Source organism: Labrus bergylta, chromosome 20 (assembly GCF_963930695.1).
Source record: "Labrus bergylta chromosome 20, fLabBer1.1, whole genome shotgun sequence".
Lineage (NCBI taxonomy): Eukaryota > Metazoa > Chordata > Actinopteri > Labriformes > Labridae > Labrus > Labrus bergylta.
In genome coordinates, this window is record NC_089214.1 from 6650888 (window position 1) to 6675599 (window position 24712).

Here is a 24712-nt window from a genome sequence, read left to right on the forward strand (position 1 = left end):
GCTCAAAGGCAGGCACTACTGTCACACAAAATGCATTGCCTTTGGTAAACATAAGTGTGCTTCTTACAATGTTTTACAATGAAATGACCCAACAAAAAAAAAAAAAACGTTTTATGACTGTGCAGAATGAGAGAAACTTACAATGAAAACATTGATTTTGGTGAATGTCGAGCAGTTGTTATGGGATGAGAAAAAGTCTGACAGACAATTAAAACTGAAAGGAAAATGTTCAAATTTGACAAATAGAGAGATACCCATCTCACCTGATTACCCACTGTCCATAGAAAGGGAAGGAGAGAAATGCCAAAGCATTGAATAGAAGAAAACGTTTACGGGTTAGAAGACTTCAGGGTTAAATGATCGTGGCCCAAGTAAATGATAAATCACACAGAAAGCTGCACAATAGGAACTACGACTAATATGTATAAGTAAAGGAATGAGCAGAAAATTAGTAGACAACAATCACACAATGTTAAAGCTGTGAGAGTCTGCAGCATTAAAAACAAACAGCTTGGGTTAAGTCTCACCATAGGCTTCTCTGTCTTGATGGACTTGACCTGCAGACATTCATCCTGTTTTGAGGTAGCATGGTTGTACTCCCTTTGGTCCGTATACCCACCCAGGGGCAGGTGCCCTGGGGACCGTCCCTGGCTGTTGCCCCCAGGCTCCTTGTGTTGGGGCGGAGGGCGCGGGTAATCTCCACGCTGCTTCTTTGTAACGTGCGCCTCTGGTCCGTGAACCGTCTTCACATGCTTGCGTAAGGAGCTGGGGTCCGTGTAGCGTTTGGTGCAGCCTGGGATTTTGCACACATACGGTTTCTGAGAGTGAAAGGAGAAGGACACGCCGTGAGAAACATGTTGCTTATTTGAAGCAGTGAGAACAAAAACAACCGTCTGAAATGTAGCATCTCAGTACCTCATTTGAGTGTGTGCGGTTCTGATGCTTGGCCCGATCTGAAGCGTTAGAAAAGGCCTTGTTGCAGCCTTCGTGCTCACACACGTAAGGTTTTTCTCCGGTGTGGGAACGTAAATGAGTCTTAAGGTTTTCCAGACGGGAGTAGGCCTTGGCACAGCCCTCAAACTGCAGGAAAGAGGAAGAGAACATCACTCATACATCCTGAATCCTGTGTAAGCGAGTTGCATGTACAATTGAAAAACTTGCAATTAAATGCAGTAAATCGAGCCGCATCCTTACCGTGCACTTGTGGGGTTTTTCCCCAGTATGTCTGCGCATGTGGACCACCAGCATGTATTGAGCCTTGAAGGGCTTCTGCTCTCGAGAGCATTCCTCCCATCGACAAACAAACTCCTTCTTCTCCCCGTGGATGTGGTCATTGTTGATGTGCTGGAAAAAAAAAAAAGACAACAGAACTTAAACCAGGGCCATCAATGGATTCTGTCTGTAAACAAGACTGGAGTAAGTGCACAATATAATGAGACTCATTGTCCAACCGCTCTCAGGACGACATTTGTTCTGAAAACCCATTTATACAGTTTTCAAGACGACATTCACCGACATTTTCTTATCTGGGATTTGAAGAAGCTCCAAACAACCCAGAGTACTGTATTTAGATTTTGTATGTAGGCAACTTATATTTCAAATTTGCAATGTTTAATCTGAACTGTAAAACGTTGATTTTTTTTAAAAACTAAGCAGTTAGGAAACAATTTTCAAATGAAAGGGGGCATTTGGACCTGGCTTTCCCAAACTTGGGGTCCTGACCTCACATGGGGTCGTTTGGAATTCAAACAGGGTCGCCTGAAATTTGTATTTATTGATTAATAAAAAATATATTGTATGTAAAAATACAAACAGGCTACTGTGAGCCAAAACATTCGCAGTCTCTGTCTATCATCCGTTGTGTACTTAGACGCCAGAGGGCATTCATGTTTAGATTTTAAATTTGGGCATTCCCAACAACATTTGATTTTTCTATTCTTGAATTTAATGTGACTTCTGTGTGTACACAGCCCTGCAGTCTCATGCCCTTATATGGACATTAAAGGGGCTTTTTTTTCTATGCTAATTAGGAACAACATGCACAATCTTCCAACTTATGAAGACATTACAAACATCAATTTCAGAACACAGGTGGGAAAAATTCTGCAGTTTTTGAACAGCTCCATGAATCTGCCTCAGACTTTTCTAAAGATCATCTTAAGAAGACGTTTGAGAAAAAACGTAGGAAGATATTGGTGAATGAGGTCGAATGTCACCTCGTCTTGAACTTCATCAGGAAATGTTTGCTCGATAACATAAGCTGCAAATACTGATTTGCATTCCTTTAATCTATTACTTTTGTTGGTACGCCCTTTCTCTTGTTTATTTCCACCATCACTCTTTAGGAATCTGCACAAACAAAGGGCAAACGCAGAGTCCTGTGTGTCTCCAAGCAGGATTTTCAAATAAAACCCTGTCACTTCGCATCACATTGGGCTCCTGCCCCCTCCATGACAAGTGCTGACAGTTGTGCTGCCGTGGCAACTTCCAATCTGAGGCTTAGGAGGAAGATGAGATGAGGAGGGAGGTGAGGAAAAAAAAGGGGGCAAGAAATCAGAAGTTCAGTCGCAGCATCTGAAAAGTGAGGGCTTTACAAGTCCAGCCAAGCATTATATCTGTGAGCACCACCTTTTTTTTATTTTTTATGTCCCATCCTTTCCCTCTACCCTCTTCTCTATCTGTCTCCTTCTTCTTTTCTCACTTACTATCTTGTTAAACCAGGTAAGTGGTGGATGTTACAGAGGAATGAAGAAGGCTAGGAGGGGAAAAAAGAGGCGTGCTGACTTAGAACCTCTGGGGACAAAGTCAACATCTGGCTGTCTTTCAGAGGCATCACTGTGGTGGCTTCTGAAGTGCCTTTCTGGGAGCAATTCAAACCCAGAGAGACAGACACAATATCCTGACCAAAAGAAACCTGTATTATTACATTCCTGAGCAGCAAAGAAGAGTCTTTTTTTTTACCTTGAGGGGGAATGAAGAAGCAACAGGAGGAGCGGAAGGGGGGGATAAACAGAGACTTTCAGCTGAATGCTCTGGGGAGGACGTGCTTTCTTTGAGCACTTACTCTCAAAATTGTTCGGCTTTAAACCATGCAGGACCAAAGTAAATAAAGAATCAAGGGTCAGTTCCCTTTAAGGCATGACTCTGCTCCGACAAAGGCATCTTTGTACCTTCCTTGTGCCCTGCCTGCCGGCCAGATCGTGACCCCCATAGAACCATGAACCGTGACCATGGCATCCACGAGGAACTGCTCTATTTTCAATCTTTCTTCCAAGACTTATTGACCCCAAGTCACTTCCGACTGACTCACACCCTCTATAGTCATAGCAAAGGAGGAGTATTGGAAAAATGAGTCAGTGTAGTAAGAGCAGGGAACAACAGCAAAAGGAAAAAGTACAATTGACACTAATATATCTGCAAAGGGCCTCCATTATTCTCACTTGACATTTTTTAATTTCAAAGTGACAAAACAAGACTAATTCCACAGAAAATGATTGGGGACTGGATGACCACAGACGTTAGTTAAGTTCCCCCCCCAAGATTGATCTCCAGCCGACCTCGGTCAGAGCCTCAGAAGAACCTGACTCGTCTTCTCTTTTTCTTCCTCTCTGTGAGGGAATCCCTGTGGCAAGCAATCGGTCTGTTGTGAGCAGCGTTCAATATCCCCGGGGCCGAGAGCGATGGGAGCACGCTGCGGTGCTGGATCACGCGGTGTGGCTGGCACAACACGAGCGCGTGCACACACACACACACACACACACACACGGATACACACTCACACCCTGTTTGTACAAATGAAGGAGGCTGTTGACGGGTGTGATGCATGAGCCTCCGAGCTGACAAAGAGGGGGACAGACAGCACGGGGTGAGGGGCCGACGAGGAGCCTAATGGCATGATCTAATGGCAATTCTTATTGAATCAATAATCTCCATGCTGAGCAGACAGGCCCTGTTGGCCGGCCAAATCGACAAACAGGTGCTGATAGCAGCGGAGCGGCAGGTTATTCATCTTCCCCCTGCCAGCTTATCGGCCAACAACTGTAAAAACGCCACCAAGATGGATTTAGAGGAGAGTCGCACGACAGGGAGCATTGGGGACGCGGACACGGGGGACACTGTGGGCCGTCTGTGACGTATGAGAGGTGCAAGCACACACACACACACACACACACACACACACACACACACACACACAGACACACACACACTTTGGTTCAGGCCCCTGCTGCATGGTTGCATTGCTAAAACCTCCATAAACCTAATTTGCAGAAAAACACACAGTTTTACATTTAGGTTTAAAATAATAAAAAAAGCCCTCCTTCTATGCAAATTCTGGAACCCACACATCTCTACACACATTACTATAACACACAGAATCCCACATTTTCTTTCTGGCAATTTACGAGCATTTGCCCACTTCAGTATCCATCTCCATGTCTCCTTATCAAACCCTCTCTGGGACGTAGTCCTCACGCATTAGAATGCAAGTGTGCATGAAAAGAGGGCCTGTTTACAAGGCAATTTCACTAAGCTGTGGGACCCGCAACACCGTTTAGCTTTATCAAACATCGCCTAATAAATCATATGCTCTTTTGTGATGTCAGTTGCTGAAGTGCTTTGTGTAAAGAGGGGGGGGGGGGAGGAGCATGAAAAAAAAAAAGGCAAAAGAAGGGAGGTAAGGGAGGAGGGAGGAAGTTAAAGAGGGAAAAATTGAGTGAGCGAGGAAAGGAGGGAGGAGGAGAGTGAGTGAGTAAGCGAGCAGGGGGCAGGGAGCTAGAATTGGCATGTGTAATTCAGCGCAGTCTTTTCATCTTAGAGTAAGATACTCTTGACAGATAAGGAGCCTAATCCTTCTCCTGATCAAAAAAAATCTGCATTTTACCAATTAAAAGCCGTTGCCGGCAGCGAGAGAGGGGGGCTGCCTTCAGACTGCGCCCGCGTTTATCTCGCTTTAACACCAGGGAGGCGCACAGCAGCCGCCTCAACAAGGCTGCACACGGGGAGAGCCAGCTCCCCCCCATCACAGCGCCACCTATGTAGATGACCTGGAACAGGATGGTAGACTGTGGTGGGTGGGACAGGCCTGATGAGCTGTGAGAACACACACAAACAGACCACCAACCCCAATCAGACTGCCTTCATATATAAGTCTAAAAGAGAGAGAAATCTGTCTCTTACAAGGCTAACAGCTCAACAGTTAAAGGTTACGTTCACACGAGAACAGAAATGTCTTCCAAGATAAAAACACTTTAAAGCTCCTGTGAGGAGTTTTTGTGTGGTTATGAAACCGGCTGAAATCAACAGTGATGCCTTTGTACGACTTATGAAAGCAAACGATTCCATCAGCGACAACACTGAGCATTTCTAGATTGTGATTTTTAAAGCCTGTAAGCTCTGCTGCCGGGGTAGATGTCAGAGGAGACTTTTTACAGCAGGCTGAAGAAACAGCCTTCATTTACATTTTCCACAGCAAAAAACACTACCTAAGCATGTACAGGAATGGATTATTAAAGGGACAAGATGTCCACAGGGGGCGCCAAAAGCGACACTAACCAGAAGTGAGGAGCTTTAAATCAAAACAGTAAAGTGATTTGTTTAATAAAGCTTAAAAACAATAAATTACACGACTTCATTTCACACTATTTTTTGTTCTCCCTCAACTCCACAGCTTCTCTTCAAAGTCTTTAATACTGGGAAATATTGCTTACATACATTTTTTTCATCATACCAGGGCACTAAAAATGCATCCCTCTCTTGTAGATTACTGTGAAGTGAAGTCTCAGCATTAGATCCCTGAGAAAATAAAAGATTGTTGAGTAAGACCATATTAGGGAATTATTGGAGTGTGGGGTTGGCATCTCTGGCGACACAACCAGAGGAAAAAAAAAAAAAAAAAGGACCACTTCAAGAGAGACATTAAAGAAGCCACCAGGCCTTATCTTTAAAAGTACTCGCTCCGAGGGGAAAGAGGGGAGGGGGAGAAAATGAAAGAGAAAATGAGTGAGGGAGAGGTTTATGCCCAAAAATGGGGGAAGCAAAAGAATGTGGAGCTGTGCTGTGAGAGGGCGAGATGGAGAGGTACAGGGAGTTGAAATGTAACAAATGAAATAAATACAGCAAAGAAAAATTGACACCCGCCTCGCTTCTGCTGACTGGGTAGGCCAGATAAGTGAGCTAAATTGCGTAGATCTGATGTTTATCTTATCGGCGGCACCGAGAGCGCTTAAGCGCAGATGATAAAGGAACGCTGTGGCACGTCATGGTGAGAGCACGTTGGAGGGTGTAGAAATATGCATGAAGAGCGCGGCAGGAGCGCTTTTGAACAAGGTGGAACGCGATGAGGGTGGTGTGAAGGCTTAATTCTAAAATTAGGCCAACCACAAAGGGAAAGACGTGTTCAGATCAGTGCCACTGCTACTTTTAATACTTCAAATAAACACCGACTTAATGACGTAGATCGTCAAACCGGCACTCAGGTTTTTAAGACTTGTATAAATCTTTGTATAAACTTTATTCAAAGGCTGGTGGTTAACCGAACAAGGAGAAACTGGTGTTTTTTTCTCTTATCATGTTTTTCCCCCCCAAAGCTATTTCGAAAGACAAGTACAGGGGGAAGGGACGCTCCATTGTTTGGTTGTATGGACCCCCCCCCCCCCCCCCACACACACACACACCATCCCCAAACCCCTCCCAGTGTGCGAGGAGAGCCACTGTGGTCCAAATACTGTACTTATCCTATTACTGAGGGGGGGGGTGGGGGTGCGGAGAGATAAGAGCATTTTCTCGTCCGCGCTTCTGAATTAGAGGGCAGGGACTCTGTAGGCGAGGACTTTTATTGGCATCTCTCTGCATATCTGCAATGTGCATAGAAAATGAGAAATAAAATGCAATATCAGAAAGTCCAATGCGAGGGGGGGAAAAAAAAAAAAAACAATTCCATGATGGAAAAAATGAGAAGCTAATAAGGATTTTGCTGGCGATCTGATAATAAGTGCAGCTCGGCAAGGTTGAAGAGGTATGAGAGGACATTGTTTCGTTGCTCTGATGGCCACCTGGTGCGACTACAGTAGGGGGAGAATGTGAGCGAGCTTTTGCTCAGCCCCCCCCCCCCCCCCCCCCCCTCCTCCTCCTGCACCACCTTTACTCATCTCACCTCCTGAAACAGGGGCAAGAAGTTGTCAAGATCCTCAACCTTTGAGCCGAGCCCTTCAAACACTGGAGGCAGCCCATTCCGCGCTGAGGATATCAATTATAGATAGGGGTTACCACCGCGGCAGAGGATTGCAATGTCAAGACGGCAAATAGACAGCTGTGAAGAGCTGAGGATCTTTCTATCACATGTGTTGTGATGTGTGTTTCGTGTGTGTGTGTGTGTGTGTGTGTACGCTCCAGCATCCCTTGTTCAGGGCATCATATTGGTGTATTTTCACCACTCTCTCCAACTTCAGTGCTCTCTGTTTGCAGACCGAGGATGATGGGTTCACGGGCCACAACAGAGCAGCAGAGCTAATAGCGTCAGTGTAAGTAGCCCTATAGTGGACGAGGGCACAGTCCATAATATCATTCATATTTAGCTTAACGGTGACCCCTCTGGCGCAATAAGATGAGAGCCATCCATCTCCCGGGCTGTGTGAGAGTTGTGATAACAGCCAGGAGGAGGAGGGACCGACCAGTGTTGTACACAAAGCTCACACCCTGACTCTGGGAGGCTTAACCCGCCAAATCAGTTAGCCCCGTTCAGCTTTTTTTGAGCCCATTACCAGCGTCCCTGGACCCAATCAGGCATCCAGCAGCAGTATCAGTCAACGCCTGCAGCTCTGGACTCCACTGTGCTGGAAGCCACTGCTGTGCGGGACACGCAGGCTGGAGTTGAGGCCTAATAGAAGGTTTTGTGTTTTGTACAGCGGCAGCTAAAGTTGCTGTGGTCAACAAAGCTTGAGGAAAGAAACATTGAAAAACTATCACAGCATAGAACTAAAAGACTGTGAATGCTGTTTATCTCCTTTGTTGCTATTGGTAACCATAACAGTATTGCTGTGTAGGCTACTGTTTTAATGAAAGCCAATTTTTTTTGTGTGTGAAGCTAATACATTTTGCTAACCAATTTGTGCGTTGACTAGCCTACCCTATAGGCTACCACATTTTTGGCTAACTCCGAGGCATTTCTGACTTGTATTGGTAGCACCACGACATCGTTACAGAGGGGATTTATAGCCTTTATTACGTCTTTCTTAACTGTGAAAAGTTATGTTCTAAATGCTCCTATATTAGCTTACAGGAAATCTTGATCTTGAAATATCTTAAGCTGCTTTTTTGGAGTTTCCACAGAAGAGAAAAACTTTGAGCAAGCCCATGTGGACATTCAAATCCCCGTGCAGGAGTTAGACTTGAAGTAGCTTGTATCAACGTTTTTTTTAATAATAAGGAACATTTTAGCTTCCGTGCTACTTACTTGTACGAGCTGCTCCTGCGTGTCAAACTCGCGGCAGCAGTTCTCCCAATGGCAGTTTGTCTCGTAAACCACCTCCGGCTCCTGTTTGTTCTCATCCTTGTCCCCTTCCTCTTTCACCAGGGTCATCCCATCAGGATGGTCCTGAGTCAAATCAGTGGAAAAAGTTCTGCTTTAATAAACACATGAATGGAAATAAATATAGTCTATTTAAGGCTTGATATTGAAGTATAAAAGTCAAGAACTGTCCCTCCAAATGTGTCATAACATTTAATTTTTTTCGCACCACCCTGCTGGTTTACATGAAAGGCTTAGTGAAAAATGATTTGGTTACAGGTCTCAGCCACGGTGCCCCTGTGAGTCTGGCCTTGTTTGGCTGCCTGGGAGAAAAGTCTGGAGGGCGGAAATGTAGCGCTGAAAGCCCCTCTCTGTACCTTCGGGGTTGTTATACGGCAGCACTGGGCCAGTATTTGAGGAATCTAACCCCCTTTTCCTGTTGTAGGTTGCTCTATTAGCTCAGACATATTTCACTGTCACAGTTTTGTGGCTGAGTGGAGCAACAGAGCTGGTGTGGGCTCATTCAGGAGAGCTTCCACCACATCTGCTGCTGTTCCAATATTCATCCAATTTTTCTTCTGCAGATTCAAACACATAACTCTTATCATATTTCTCTTTCATTTTTTTCCAGCCACCTACAATTTGTATCACACACACACACACACACACACACACACAAACAAAATAAAAAAACAATTTCCTCCCTGCTTCACAAAGATCAATGAATTGTTTCGCTACAGAAAAAAGAACTGATAAGAGCCGTGTGGGAAACGTACACCCACGAGCAGCCAAATGCAGGTAAACAAATACAAACTGTGGCTGGTAAGCTTGTCTGTTGTTGCAGCCGTCTTGGCCCCTGACCAGACATTATATAGGCTTCCTATTCTAGAGGGAAATATAAAAATAGTGTTTGCAAGAAGTGTGGACGGCTACTGAATATTCTATGGAGTCTGCAACAAACACATACACACATATAATAAAGCTGAAACTGCAGGTGATCCTCACCTGTACACTCACTGCTCCTGGGCTCGGCAGATCTTCCTCTGGTTTCATTTTGGAGCGTTTGTGGTGCATGGGGTCTCCTGTGCTGCTCACTGCAGATTCACTTGTTGGTTTGGTCTGAAGACACAGAAAATATTTCTAAATTCCCAGCTTCGTTTTTGACAATATGCAGATGATTCCATTTTATTCCTTGCTTATTATTTAACATGTAGTCCTCTATAAAAGCATTAAAAATGCATGTGCTGCTTATAAGTCTCTCAATCATTTGCCTAATCAAACAGAAGAAACTACTCTGGCTGCACCGTAATGATTTCTGTGCTCTCAGTCCCAGGCAAGAGCTTTAAATATACAAATGAAAAACAGTGCAATTCACGGTATCACATTAGCTCCTCTAATCACAGCAATTAAAACAAACTCATGGACCAATTCAATGAGCCATTAACTGAACCAGAGTATGACCTAACTTTGGCCCTGCCTTAAGTTCACCCTTGGGGGAAATCTTGTTGCAACGCAAGCTCACAAAATATAAAACAATTTACAAGCAAGTCCTGCATAGTTTGTTCTTTGTTCTTGAAAACTTTCACGTCAAGTTTGGGATTTACTGACAGGACATTTGGGAGTTTAAGCAACACTCTCAGTTTTCTATGAATTGTAAGAGTCTCTTTTTTCGAACTTTTCTGCTGACATGAGATTCATCTGTTTCCCCAAAGCAATCTTCTTTCTATTCAGGAGAAGAAAAAGACAATTTTGGCTATTTGAGTGTGGCCTCATACCCAATAGCATAAATTCAAGCATTGGTAAGCAGCAGGGGGGAGGTGTAATAAACATTGAATATTTACTTCAAGTGTCGGCCCGCACATACAGTAAGGACTGTGGAAGGAGAGAAAAAGCCCCTTTGGATCCATCCATCCATGTCAATATTTCCTCTCTATATCCGTGTTCTCTCTCTAGTGATTAATGGAGTCAGCAGTGGGATTCTATGCTAACAAGCCCCTTGTTGTTTGCTGCAGGCACGTTCTGCAGCGTGCTCGGCAGTCTTAAAAAAACAAGAGACAACACAAGTAGGAGGAAGCTCCCAGGAGAGGAGCATGTGGAAGGGGGGTCCTGCCTGTACCACGTTAGCTCGCTGCGTTACTCTGAGATGTGGCTGGCATCCGACGACGCCATCTATTACCTGTGATGATGAATCGCACCGGCACACGCGGGCTGCTCTCACCTGTGAAGAGTCGTTGGAGAGGGTCGAGCGCTCGCTGGCGCTGAGCCCCGAGGGGGGGATGCCGGGTACGGGCCTCTGGGTGGCAAAGGCCGGTGATGGGTGGATGAGGGGCGGGCTGTGGCCGAAAGCAGAGCCCACGAGGCCCGGTTGGCGGCCCATGAGCTGCTGGTGCACGTGCAGAGCCACAGGCGTTGGTGGGTAGGCGAAGCTTAATGCTGGGCTAAAGAGAGCAGACAGAAGGAAGGGTTGACCAGTCATATTGGGGGAAATAATAATACAACTTCACTTCAACATTAGTTGAAATGACAATGAGGCACAAAAAGGGGGAAAGACAGTGAATAAATGGATTATTCTGGATAGTTCTTCTTCCCTGAGGACAATCTGACAGGAGATGGTGTGGTAATGCTGGAACCATGGGACTACAGGCAAATCCCTGCCAATGAATGTTCAGCTTGTTAACACACTGTGAATTATCGGGCGGTCTGTGTAAGGCAGTATGTCATTCTTCCACTGGGCAAATGATACAGATGATAAACCGACTGGAGTGTGTCGCATAGCCATGTAAATAAAGCTAAATTAATTCGTTTATTTACCCTCAACCCTGAGCTAACTTTGTTTATCCTCTAAATCCCAGAAGCCCACCAAAACCCTCCTCTGGGGTCTGTGTTAACCACAGGTGAACCAGCGGATAAACACACATCTGTGTGGCTCCACATTCATCCTGCGCTCTGACGCCTCGCTCTCGCTGCGACCCATACGTCTGCTGATCTTATTACGAGCCGAGTGGAAATCAATGGGCCGAGACACATTTGGGGGCCTATCCGCTTGTCATATCACTCATCAGTCTGTTGGCCCGGGCTATTCGGCTCCTGTCACCAGGACAGTGGCTGAGCGAGCGGCGTGATTGATCAGGCTCTTCTTACAGATCGCTGATCAATGGCTGTGGGTGGGGCCATGGATCTTTCCTCGCGCACTTTCTCTTCGTTTCTTTTGCTTCCCCCTTTTTCGCTCGCTGTTTGTCCTGGGGCGTGATGTATGTGATGTTTGGTGAGGTGTACCTGCAGGATGACTGACACAAGCCGCCGGGGAGGCAGGCTGACTGGCTGGCTGGGAGATGGTCACCCACACGGGGGTTTGATACGAACAATACACACAAACACATACTCTGATTCCCTCACCACATACTTTCTCCGTCTCTCACGCTTTATACAACTTAAAGCGTTTTAACAAGGCAATAACACGGTGCCTTCCTTATGGGGTTTTTGCACCAAAATTGGGAAAATACCAATCAATGATATCAGAAAAACTACTGACATCATTCAGGGATAAATGATGAATAAAAACAGAATAAAAACGGTTGATGCGGTTACCTGATGGCGCCGGCAGAGAGGTGGCCGTAGGAGCCGCTGGTGGAGGAGCTGGAGCGGGAGTTGTTGAGCATGGTGACGAGGGAGTTGGGTGAGTTTCGTATCATGGTCTGCAGGTCGAAGCTGTGCTCGGAGAGCGGCGAGATGGGCAGAGGGCGCTTCCTGCTGGGCCGCGATGGCAGCCTCGGGCTCGAGAAACGAGAATCTGCAGGATGAAGAAGAAGGAGGAGGGAAAAAAAGAGTAAGGCAGTGGAAAAGACTAAAAGTAAAAAGGTTTAAATAATGTGTGTACAACTGTAAATGAAACAGTTTTTATTCTGTTGATTTGGAGAAGAGCGTCTGCTAAATCTTCACATTGGTTACAGACGAGAACAGAGCGGTGATTTTGTGTTTGACTTCATCCAAACTCTAACCTAATCTAACCCCAACAGATGACACTTTTGTCAATCATCATACAAAGGGCATGTCTGAATGAGTGTTCGGCTGTCACTTGATGCACTGCTTGCATTTCATCGCTGAGAAAACATGCCTTTTATGTTGGAGAAATGCTCTGACGGTGTATGGTAATATTTAATCAAGTCCAATTTGACTCGTTATTCAAATGCAATCAAATGTGTTGACTGGAAGTACTAAAAAGGGGGTTTGAAAAGGTAAAAGGCGGAATCGGCGGAATGCATTCTCTGTGCGCATACAATGAGCCACGGGGAGAGATTAAAACATGACTTTTGTTGTCTTTTCACATGGAGATGTCACAAACAAGACAGGGAAAAACAGAGGGAGATGGAAGGAGGGGAGAAAGAAAGAAAGCGCTGAGGGGATGTCGTGCTTTGTGCGTGAACTGACACAATGACTTTGTGACTCAAGACTTGGAAATAAAACATTTTGAGTTATTTGATAAAAGGCGAACAAAACCAGCTTACGCAGCCCCGATAACCCCCCTCCGTATTTACGTCCCCCACAATCCATCCATCTCCCGAAACGTAAATGCTCCATCTCTCGTCTGACACATCCAACGATTACAGAGCGCTCCATTCACATGGTAATCAGAGTGTGTGGATGGGAATGTGTGTGTGTGTGGATGCAGCAGTGGTGTTCTGGCATACGTAGGCCTGAGTTTCCTCTGCTGCATGAAGCTGTATGGAGAGCAACACCCCCTTTACGTCGTCATTGTATGGAAAATATGCCTTTTTGTGTGCATTAGTGTCGGAGGGGAGGACGACATATAAGCCTACAAATCCCTGAGCGCACACACATTTGTTAAAAACAGTGTAGTATGAATGTTACACCCCTCGACACATTTCATTTTTCACTGTGTCATTCAGCTAACGAAACAAACCTGAGAGGAGAAAAACATCTTTTATTCTCTTTTTGGACGAGTTCAACCTCAACATCCAAAATCTGAAACACCTGACACTTTAAAAAAAACAAAAAAAACAAGCTGAATCCACCACAGCATGTCAGAGAGGGAAGCCAGGGCCAGAGTCCCACTACTGCAAAGCCTCATGGGAGTTGTGTTTATTAATGCACAGCCCAAATGATAAATCGGTCAACCGTTGGAGGGGAGGGGGGGCAGAGAGAGAGGAGCGTCCCGGCTCGTTGCAGGACTGTCCCTCTAATTTCCTCTTGATTTATGGATGGGACGGCCGGTTACGTGCCGCGTCATTAATTCTCGTGGTCGGGGAGGCTTTCAGACAGGACAGACTGACGGCGTTAAGAAATATAAAAGGCCGGCTCCAAAAGTGAAGTTGAACCCTCGCTGACACACCTCGGGCCACCTGAGAGCGACGCTTTCAAGAGCGACGGGGTTTTATACTACCCAGAATTATCGTTTCTTTGTGCAACAGAAAACTTGTATTGTATTGTATAATAAATCTGGACCTGAATTAAAGACATTCCTCTCAGGATTATTTTCTTTATATGTTTTATACTTTTTGGTCATTGAAATGTTTTAAAAAACTGATTCTGAATGGATTCAGTTATTGGCTTTCTGTGGGAATTAAACCTCATAAGGTTTTCTTAAAAAACTACAACTCCCTTATGGAAAAAAAACACCTGAATATCACATGTACAAAAAAATGCAAAATATGTGTTTTTGCATTTTGGAATCATTTGCTTTTCAAACATTTCTGCAGTGTGATGACTGAAGACGCATTAAATCCCACTTTTTTCTGTATATTTTCCATTTTTTGCCTGTTTGTGAATCATGCAGAAAATGTCTTTCCAGTCATTCGATCAATTATCAACATTAAAGAAAGATTTCTGCTGTTCAAAATGTTACTTAAAGAGAGCCTATTTATGAGAAAAACGTCCGATTAGTGGAATAAATAGCGTAGAAATGTAAAGTTCACTTATAAATAGCGCCAACACAGACTTCAGTGTTGTGATCTGAGAGAGTTATGGCACTAATTAGGCTGTGCGAACATAGACAATAGCCCATTAAAGCAGGAAAAGGCAGGACAGGCTCATTGTGTCATTAGCACTGCTCTCACTGAAGCTAATTACACTGATGTGAAAAAGACTCAAACAGCCGCAGTAACGTAGTAGCCCAGATTATCAGCACAAGCCTCTTGATAGTCTCTTCTTTGTATGTGTGTTTTTTTTTTTTCTTTCTCAAATCCAACAAAGCTTTAGAGTGTTAATTTCTCTGGCGTTGGAACACACATTGTTGAAACGCTACGAGTTATTACCAGCAATGATCACAGACGTTTTTTTGTTTTTTTTTTAAAGTGAGGAGCATCACATCTCCTCTCAAATATGGCCCTAATTGTTTTGTTTCAGTCTATTAATCTTAAAAAGTGACACAGAAGAAAGGATTTCTCCGGTGATGAATGGCGGGACATTCCAATTCCCACTTAATAGCAATTAATTTTCTGATACCCGCACAAGTTTGGCTAGTTTTAATTAGTTTGTTCAGAGGAATCGGGGGAACTTCACCCCGGATTTCCATGAAAGCGGCGTCTGCCTGACTAAATACATTCTCATCAAAGGGAGCGGGGGTGAGGCTGCGCGACCTTTTTAAGATTCACTGTGCGTTTAATTTCCTATTTACACTTTAAAATAACTCATTAGCATAAGTCCTCTGCACACAGTCCTGAGCCCAACACATTAAGACAAAAGCTCATTTAAATCGTGTCACAGTCGAAGTTGCAGGTCCCTCCTCGCCGCGACGGAGCTGCAGCTTCTTCTATAAATAGAACAAGATAGGTGAATTGTCAAGGTGCATTTTAGAGGTGCAATTCCCTCTGGGGCCACCCATGCTATAATCTGCTGCAGGAATGCACTCATAACACTTAACTGTGGAATCCCAGCAGACAAAGACTTGGTGAGTTTATTTTTTTTATCTGTTGAGCTCCATGAGGATCAAAAATGTCGTTCTTTCACTTGTTCAATTTGATTTTTTTGGGGGCCTTTTTGATTTTATAAATAGGACATTAGAAGAGAGACGGGATGTGCTGGGAGGAGAGAGTGGACATGCAGCAAAGGGCCGAGGCCCGGATTCAAACCCACGGCTGCTGCAACGAGGACTACAGCCTCTGTACATTGGGAATGCGCCACAACCGCTAGGCCATCCAGTGCCTTTTTCCTGAAACTTTTCTTTTCACATAATTTCCTTAACATAATTTATTTTAATCATTATAGAAATATTTGAGAATATATCTTGTGAATGATACTTACAGAATTTTTTTATCTAAAGGTGGCTGAAATAATCGATGTGCATTTAAATGTTTAATAAAACAGAAAGAAGATTTCACCCCGATATATTCTGTTGCCAAAACCTTTTTCCGTTTTCTATGTGTTGCAATCTTGTTTTTTTTTTTCCAGACAAAAAAATTGGGATCATGTGTTCTTTTACAGGCACAAGTATCTAAAAAAAAAGTATAAATGCTTCATCACTGTAGTAATAATTATCTCAGGTATCCGTTCTTGTGTACCAATATTTCAGATGTTTTTTTCCCACTAATCTTTCTATAATTGATGACTTTAGTTTCATATAAATTAGATGAATCAGTGCCTTTGCTTCTGCTGAAAGACTCTGTTCTTCTTCTTAAGTAAATGATGTGTGAACATTTGTAACCCCTGTTTGTGACTTTAGACTCTAATTCTTCTTACAAATAAAAACAGGCTGTTTTCTTTTCAGGATTGAAAACAGGGGTGATTTTGTTGCTGCAGCTCATGAGAAGTCAGACATTCAGAGATACATATAGTGAAATACATTTCCTTGGAATCAGCGTCTTGAATTTCAGAAAAGCTGAGCCCCCCAAATTGGTGTCAAAAATTAACATACATTTTTTTTGGTTTGGAAGAATACTCCAAAGGTCTGTAAGTCTTGCACTTTAGTTCAGCTGATCCTGGATCAGTTATGGATCGTGTAAATGTAAAATTTAAGAGCCAAATGAACCATCCCAGCTCAAACCTGATGAGATACTAAGAATGCACAGGAGTGTGTCATGAACGGTGTGAGGTCAGTGAGGACTTACTCTCCATGGCCTGCAGGTACTCCATGTGCAGGGCGCTGGCACTGCTGGCGCCGGCTGTGGACGCCACAGAGGGGAGCAGGTCGGTGGCGTAGGGGCTACGGTGGCCTGCGAGCAGAGCCATCTGGTGGTAGTACTCTGCTGTGGTTAGGCCCGTGTGAGGGGCTGGAGGAGGAGGAGAAGAAGGATTCAGTCAGAGTGGAGCACAAATGTAAAGGTATAAGATTGAGTCATTGAAGAAGAGAAAAGAAAAAGAATTAGGCAGTGGGAAAAACTCGACAGGCCGAGCACCTGTGCTGCATCACAAACCTGAGTTCATTTACATCAGATGCTAATCAGCTCAGCAGAACAGTAATGAGCACATTAGCAACACCCTCAAGTTTAGCAAAACAGCTGCACGGGGAGCATCACCTGAAGTGGAGAGCCTCACTAGGGATTACCGAGTGCTTGCTCAGAGATTACAGTGAGTGTGCATTAGTGTTTGATTGATGCATTCACACCGAGCACGGCAGAACTGATCGTCTTACAATACATTTCTTAAACAGCCTTTTCTCTTCTTCTCCCTGTTCCTTGATCATTTTAGAGAGAGTGTTTATATGTTTATATGTGTGTGTGTGCGTGTGTGGTAAGAGTATGTGGGCTGACACATCTTTTGCCAGAGATTCTGCTTGTGTGTTGTTACACATCAGGGCTGCAGTGTGCAGATATGCAACCTGCTCCTTTAAACTGCGTTTGCAAACAAAAGGCCTAAATCTCTCCAGATATATCTCCATGCATAAAGATGCAGCGGTCGATTCTGCCACTTTCTTTTTTTTCTCTCTCTCTCTCTCTCTCTCTCTCTCTCTAAATGCCTCTTTTTTTTTCCAAGTCATTCCGTTAGCTGTTTCATCTTGTAAGTCCTTGAACCATAGCCTAAAAATAAAGATCTGGTGGTGGGCTTCCTTATGCAAATATTCAAAGAGGGGGAAAAAAAAAGCACAAATTTACAGTTTGGTTTTAGATGCAAATCTAGAATCATTTACAGCAGATTACTTTTTTAATTTGTTGTCTGCCAAGTCGGCACTTCAAAAAATAAGATTGCAACATTTAATACTTGATTGTTCTTTCATTCATTTCTGCAGAAAATACTTTTTTTTTTTAGGAGGTGCAATTAAATGTTTGAAAGTCAAAGCTGAAATCTTAAAGTTGCAAATGATGTCTCATCAGAATTCAGAAACCAAAAGGTATTAAATTGCACATAAAAGACCATTTGTGCTGCATGTGAAAACAAAAGGGATGCCTACGTCTGCCCAGATATATCTGCATGCATAAAGATGCAGCAAACGATTGCCTCTCTTTTCCAAGTCGGCCCCTCAGTTATTACTTTCCGTAAGTCCTTGAACCGGAGCCTAAAAATAAACATCTGGTGGTGGGCTTCCTTATGCAAATATTCAAAGAAAGAGAGAAGGAAAAGACTAACACTGTGGTTTTGGATGCAAATATAGAATCAGTTGAGACTCACAGAGTGCTGCGGATCGTTTTCCCCCCTTATTGAGGAAATAAAGAGAAAATAAAGAAAGAAACAGTGTATGAGGAGATTTCCTCTTAAGGCTGGCCTGCACGCCTGCAATATGCATCCATGATTGGTTGAATGAATGTAAGAACATTTCTAAATTAATTCGATCTGGGTATTATGTCTTCAGTAGAAGGGGGGGGGAGTTTCTTAATTGTCTCCAGTGTTCCGCCTTAGCTTTGCTTTTGCATTCAACCATAATGTGGCCCATTCAGGATCCACACACGAAAAAAAAGGGGCTTTGCGGAATTTCTAAATCAGAAATGCTGGCATCAGAGTGCGATGCTGGGGGCAAAAAAAAAAAAAGAAGTGGGGAGGGCGGCGGGGCTGGATGGCTGTCAGTGTGGCACTCGACTTGGAAAAAGGCAGAGAGTTGCCTCGGGACTCTGTGAGCCAACGGGTGCTCCTTCAGCATTACAATAGGATCAGGGGCGAGCCTACCTCTGAACCTCGTCTCGCAGAGAAAGAGAGAGGAGAAGAGTGAGGGAGGGGGGCACAAAAAGAGAAAAAAAGCAAATGTGTGGCAACAAGAGGGTGGCACTAAATCCCACCCACTTTAAATCTCCATTAGATTCTGTTAATTAATTCATCATTATTCAAATGTACTTTTGCTTTGGAGAAGAAAAAAAAAGCGTACTGAAGCAGGAGTCTCCCTGTAAGCGTGGTGATATACTAACAACACAAAGGCTGATGGGTTAATTAATCACCGGATTGATTAAAGGGAGTAATTAGGTGCCTCATTCACAATTCACAGCATTATGAAGTGAAAGGGGGGGGGGATCATGTGGTAGGTTGAAGGAACTATTTTGATTCAAACCAAGCTGAAGCTGGTGCACATTAAGTTGCGGTAATGGAAAATTGGAGGGTTTAGAGTTTGAGCCGGAGTAGATACTTCCTGTTCATGAATGTTGGAGAGCAGGAGAGAGGGATGAGTGAAGCTGCCAGCAGGGACTCGACTTTTCTTTACTTAGAAACAGCTTCACACAGACGTGGATGACATGAAGTGGAGGGAGCTGGTTTAAAGGAAGTGCCCCTACTATCTGCCCCCCCCCCCCCTTCAGGGAGACACTTCAACACGAGGTGAGGAGCTAAAGTGGGTCTCTAACGCTGCAGCTGCTGAAAGATCACTGATGACAGGAGGGGCCGTAGAAAGCCATCTGACCTTTCCACACCTTTGGAGTGAACTGAGCATTCAGTCATTTCTCATTTCTCTTATTTTGAAGAATAATACTTTAGCCTTTTGTGCCTTTATTGTAGATACCGCACACTCTCTCTCTAAATCAGGGAGAGAGAGAGAGCGGGGAACGACATGCAGGAAAGGAGCCACAGGTCGGATTCGAACCTGGGCCGCCCGCTTGGAGGACTATGGCCACGTTACATGGGGCGCGCACACTAACCACTACTAGTTAGATAATGGAGACTCTAAAAGTGATTCTTTCATGCACTGGAGAAGAATCACAGAATTGTAGAAAGCTTTTATTTTTGTGTGTGCTAAAGAACTAAACAAACGTCAATAATGAACTCATCAGTTTTGTAATTTAACTTTTTGTCAAACTGATAAATCATCTTCCTATTTCAGCTTTTTACTTGTTATTAAAATTGAATCTTGAAAACATTGTCATTTATCATCACTGACCTTCTTAAACCGTGTCAGACGTATTTCTAATTAAGCTGGCTTCAGTGTGTCTGCTTTAATTGATATCTTGGTCTGAATCCACCTTTAGGATCCCCAGGGGGAAAGAAGCTCCCTGTAGGAAACCATAACAACGTGCACCTCCCACCCCCAACCCTGAACTTGGATCCACCCCCACCCCCCCACCCCCCAACCCCAACCCCCCTAGGGTGTGCTGGTTGTAACTGTACGTGACCCTGCCGCTCACTGATGCATCCTCCTGAGGTCTGTGACATGACTCACAGATCAAAAGGATTAGCCTCCCCTCCAACCTGCACCCCCACCCACACACAAAGATCACACTGCACTCATAACACTCCCATCCACCCACCGGCTCCCTCGCCCAGATAAGACCTCCCCCCCTGGTTTTAATAGAGATGGATCTTGTTGCCTCTCACCTGACCTCCTCTGATCTCTAAGAGAAATTAAACTCATACAGAGAATCAGGATGCGTCCTATAGCAATCAAAGCTCCCTAATCAATTACAAAATATCATTCTTAGAGGTCCACTGAGGGTTTGTTATCAATTTCCTCTGTGCTGGGGTCGTGTGCAGGTGTGTGTGTTTGTGCACGTTTCTCTTTATTCACCATCTGCAGGGCTGAGGCCCCGGGTGGCCGACAGAACCGAGATGGAGGGGCTGCTGTGGAGCGAGCGGATGTAGTCCATGTACGGGTTGATGTAGGGGTGCGGAGGGTGAAAGGGCGACTCGGCCCCCACAGAGGGGTTCCGCTGGGGCGAGATCCGGATGAGGGAGATGTCGGAGAAAGCTGGACTGCCCGCCAGTGAAGGAGGTCTGCAGAGTCACACAGAGGGGAGAAGAGAGGGAGAACGTGAGCACATGTTTTAAACGTTGGAACTTCAAGAAGACTTCAGAAATCATACGCATTAGGAGAAGAACATGACGTGATTACTCTGAACAATTCTGCTCATAAGATTGGAGGATAATCTTGGCCTTTTTTTTTCGTCGTTAAATATATATATTTTTTTTTATTGTACCAAAAGCAAACATCATTTTTACAAGGGGTTGCAAAATCCATTCATATCCACAAAAAGAGGTGAGCTGCATGTGTGAACACAAATGGCCACGTTTTTCTCCCCAACTTCACCCAGCTTTTTTTTTTTCCAGCCAACCACCTTGTAAGATTTCAGTGTGAAGTGTGAATAGCAGATTTCGACACAAGTACCACTTCTGGTTAGGCAAATAACCAATCATAGTTAAGGAATTCGGGGATGGCCAATAAGATTTCAAGGGGGGGGACAATGCCTCTGGATATGCCGCTGCACTAGACAGGAAGTTGATCAAGAATAGAACAATGTTGTCCTAAATTTTAAGTTTTCTGGGAAACTGTGCTTTGAGAGAAAATGTTGGGAAAATATTATTCAGCGTGTCTGTGGTCAAGCCAAGCTCTAAGATTTAACATGATTTCTATTCATAAACAAAGAAAAGTAAGGGGAGGACTTGGGAGGAAAGAAAGCAAAACTATTTATATCGTGTTCTCTGAAAATCAGAATGTGTTGCATGAGTCCAACAATTGGACATTCTTCACTACAAACATACTGCCATTGGCTTTGAATGGCAAGGAATCAAGGTTTGTGAAATACTCTTAAAAAACAGAGAGGCATTTTCTTATTCACAACGAATTTGCTCTTTTTTTTTTGTTTCCATTGACTCACATTTAAAAACAACAGCAATCAAAATTGTAAACACTAAAAACAGTCTAAATATCTTTTTTTGCATGACCTGGACCTTTTGAAGTTTGAAACCAGATTAAATAAGTCATGAGATGTGGACGATGATCCTGTGTCATTCACATTGTGTAAACACAACATCAGTTGACTTTCTACAGCAACATCATGTTCATTCGATTTGGAGCCTGGTTGGACTCTGACCGTCCAAACTTTCCTCCCGTGGGTGTGCAGCCAGTGGCAGAGCCAGACAAACGGACTGTGACACTATCTCTCTGCCTCCATCTGCGAGGCGGAGAGGAGAGCGCTGCATTCCAACTGCTCCCTACGCAGACATTTCCTCAGATCAAAGGCAGCTTTCACCACTGCGTCTTAATCAGAGGGAAACGTTAGACCGAGCTCACCGCCGGCCAGCGCCAGACAAGCAACACCACACCGCCGAAACTGAAACCCCGTACAGAATTGCACATGACAAGTACAATGTTGTACAAAATCCACCGGCAAGTCTCACACAAGATGCACAATCTCGCCTTTAAATAGAACGCCGCACTCTCAGGCTTTTTCTTCTTATCGGCCTGAATTGTCTCCATAGTTTGAGATGAGAAATAAAGTTAGGAACAATCCAGAAAACTTCTCATGTGCCGAAGATGAACTAATTTGTCTCCCTTCTTATAATTGGCTAGGAGGGCTCGGTAACTTCATAATGATGGCCTTCTCCACAAAGGCCGTCCCCTGAGGATGAGGAGAAATCCACATATCAGCCAGACATTAACAGGCTCAGAGATTAGACTGAATTAGCCCCTCCACTTCTCTGAGGCTCCCTGGCGGACCAGTCTACTGTGACAAAAGACCCCAGGAGGAGGAGAGGATGGGCGAGGGAGGGAGGGAGAGGAAAAGTGAGGGTTTAAGAGGGAGGTGGAGAGGTGGGAAAAGATGAGAGAAAAAGGAAGGGGAAAAAAAAAAGAGTGAAAGACCTGGCCCTGGAGTTTGTCTGGCAGTGACCTTGAGCAAGGCCAGGGGAGCGGAACAGCCCAATTACGACCTCCGCCCCTTCCCCTGATCCCCAACCGGCCCTGCCGTCCCTCCACTTCACAGCTCCCCTAATGAAAGAGCTCAGGCCGGGCAAATAATGAGCACTGAGGAGCGGAAACAACACTCACACATTCGCACACATGAGGACAGAGAGAAACACACAGACATGTGTGTACACAGGAATTCACACTTAGAAACTTCAGCGGTCTTTCTGTAATGAGCCCAAAGGGGTTATGGGAAGATTTTAACGGCTTTCACCACGTTAAAGTGTGCGACAACATGCCCCAGTGATGCTGAGGCAGGTGTACGTGAGGAAGTCCTCCGAGGAATCTCAGCCTCATTGTACAAAGTGTGCAAAGGTGACCCACTGAGGGATCATGGTCATGGGATTTTCTGTTTCCAACCCGCATTCGATTGGTGTGATTCTGCACGTCTCCAGTCACCAGATCCACCAGAGATTGTTTTACTCCCTCCACGCCTTGCAAGCAAAGCTGAGGGCACACGGCGGTCCTTCAAAACAGGTGCGTGAACGAGTGTGTTTACGATAAGCAAGTCGTGCGCCCACACGCCACCATTTACATGCCTCACTTAAACAGATCACAACACAGCTGCAGATGTGACGCTTTGGCACTTTGATGTCACATGGCTGACCTCGCAAGAAAACACACACGTACACAAGCTCACACGTACACACACTTTTATTCAGGAGCACATGCAGCGAGGGCAAACTCAAAAATAACCTGCTCAGCTATTGGTCATAAAAAGAACAATTGGAGAGAAACAGTATAGAATAAAAATCTTGATATTCCCAGATGTAGTTTCCATTTGACGAATATGGAAACAAAATATCCTAATGGCCTTGCAACGGCTGTGTACAAAGTTGACAGACATTTTCGATTTAGAATCGAAGCCCCAGAAGGAAAGGTTGTGTGACTTTTTTCCCCTCGTCTGGCCCTCCTCATGCCTGCTAGAGGAGAGCCAGACGCCCACTCTGGCTGCCCTGACACTGATTAACCCTGTCATGCGTTGGCTGCATCTCCTTACACTGACCCTGGCTAAATGCCTCCACTTGCCTTGTTTTTCCAATTAAATTACCGAATAAGAACCAGAGTCCTACTGGAAGGTCTGGAGCACTATAAACAAAAGAGTTGGTTAAAATAAAGAGCAGACAAGTTGATTTACAAAAAGAAGATGGTGACAGGTGATGATATGTGTTTTGCCTGATGAGGAGAAAAGGGAAGGCAGACGGTAAACACAAAGAAGGGATTGTCTCTGGTTGAAAAAATGAAGCTCAAGCAGAAGTGCATTTAACCTGCATTTTGACAAATGACCAGCAGGGGGCGACTCAATAAATTTCTTGACTTCATCTATTACCTCAATAAACTTTTTTGCATAATACATTTTGTATATGGTCTCAAGTGCAAGTTAAGTCTTCTTCATGACAGCACAAAGTTCATTTTGTATATAATGGTAGCATTTGGAGATGTGTTGTCCTGACACCAACATCAAAATCGGTATTTGCCTCAGTACGGCTAAAATGCAGAATCAGGAATCGTCATGTCCACCTTTCATTGCAACAATACAAAGTCCAAGAAACCACAACTAGCTGCAGGTAAAACATAATGTGACAATAAGAAACAACAACGGTGCGGTGCTAGTAGAGAGCGTAAAGTTAGTAAGAGCTCGCAAAACATCAGTAATCTGTGTTTTCAGCCAATATTATGAATATCTTTGAACTTGTACTTGTTTTCTATGGCTACTCATAATTGGCCAATACTATGAAATTGGCATCAGGAAGCAAAATTACATCTTCAAATCTCCTTTTTGGAGTGAAATTGACAATCAAGACAGAGTATGCTTTAAAGCCACTGCTAGCAGTCAACAAGAAGCGTTTCCAACCTGTTGTCATAATATTGGCAACTGTGGTTCCAAAAAACCAAGAGGACAAAGATCAAAATACAGAACTCAAGGTTTCAAAAGATGGAGTTCACAACCCAATTGGGGAACACTTCTTGTATACAGTCTATAAAAGGGAAAGAAAAGTTGAAAGAGATGGGGGGGGGGGGGGGGGGGGGGGGTCGAGGGGGTACAAGGGAGGGAAGGTAGATCATGAACAGTAGTCAGTGCTGAGCATGTGCTGATATGATATGGACTATGAACTGGGGAGGGAATGGTGGACAGAGAAAGAAGACTTAGGAGACAA

The 24712-nt window shown here is 44.3% G+C and overlaps 1 protein-coding gene across 1 annotated transcript in view; it reads right to left on the bottom strand.

Moving 5' to 3' along the window:
* Positions 1 to 24712, bottom strand: part of gli3 (GLI family zinc finger 3) — a 100657-nt gene that overhangs the window by 5877 nt on the left and 70068 nt on the right. Inside the window, exons 5-13 of the mRNA XM_020633683.3 lie at positions 20379 to 20584; positions 16570 to 16731; positions 12095 to 12296; positions 10725 to 10944; positions 9512 to 9625; positions 8453 to 8593; positions 1195 to 1344; positions 916 to 1080; positions 528 to 818 (exon numbers count right to left, since the gene is read on the bottom strand). Coding sequence (XP_020489339.2) covers positions 528 to 818; positions 916 to 1080; positions 1195 to 1344; positions 8453 to 8593; positions 9512 to 9625; positions 10725 to 10944; positions 12095 to 12296; positions 16570 to 16731; positions 20379 to 20584 — 1651 coding nt within the window. The remainder of the gene's footprint in view (positions 1 to 527; positions 819 to 915; positions 1081 to 1194; positions 1345 to 8452; positions 8594 to 9511; positions 9626 to 10724; positions 10945 to 12094; positions 12297 to 16569; positions 16732 to 20378; positions 20585 to 24712) is intronic.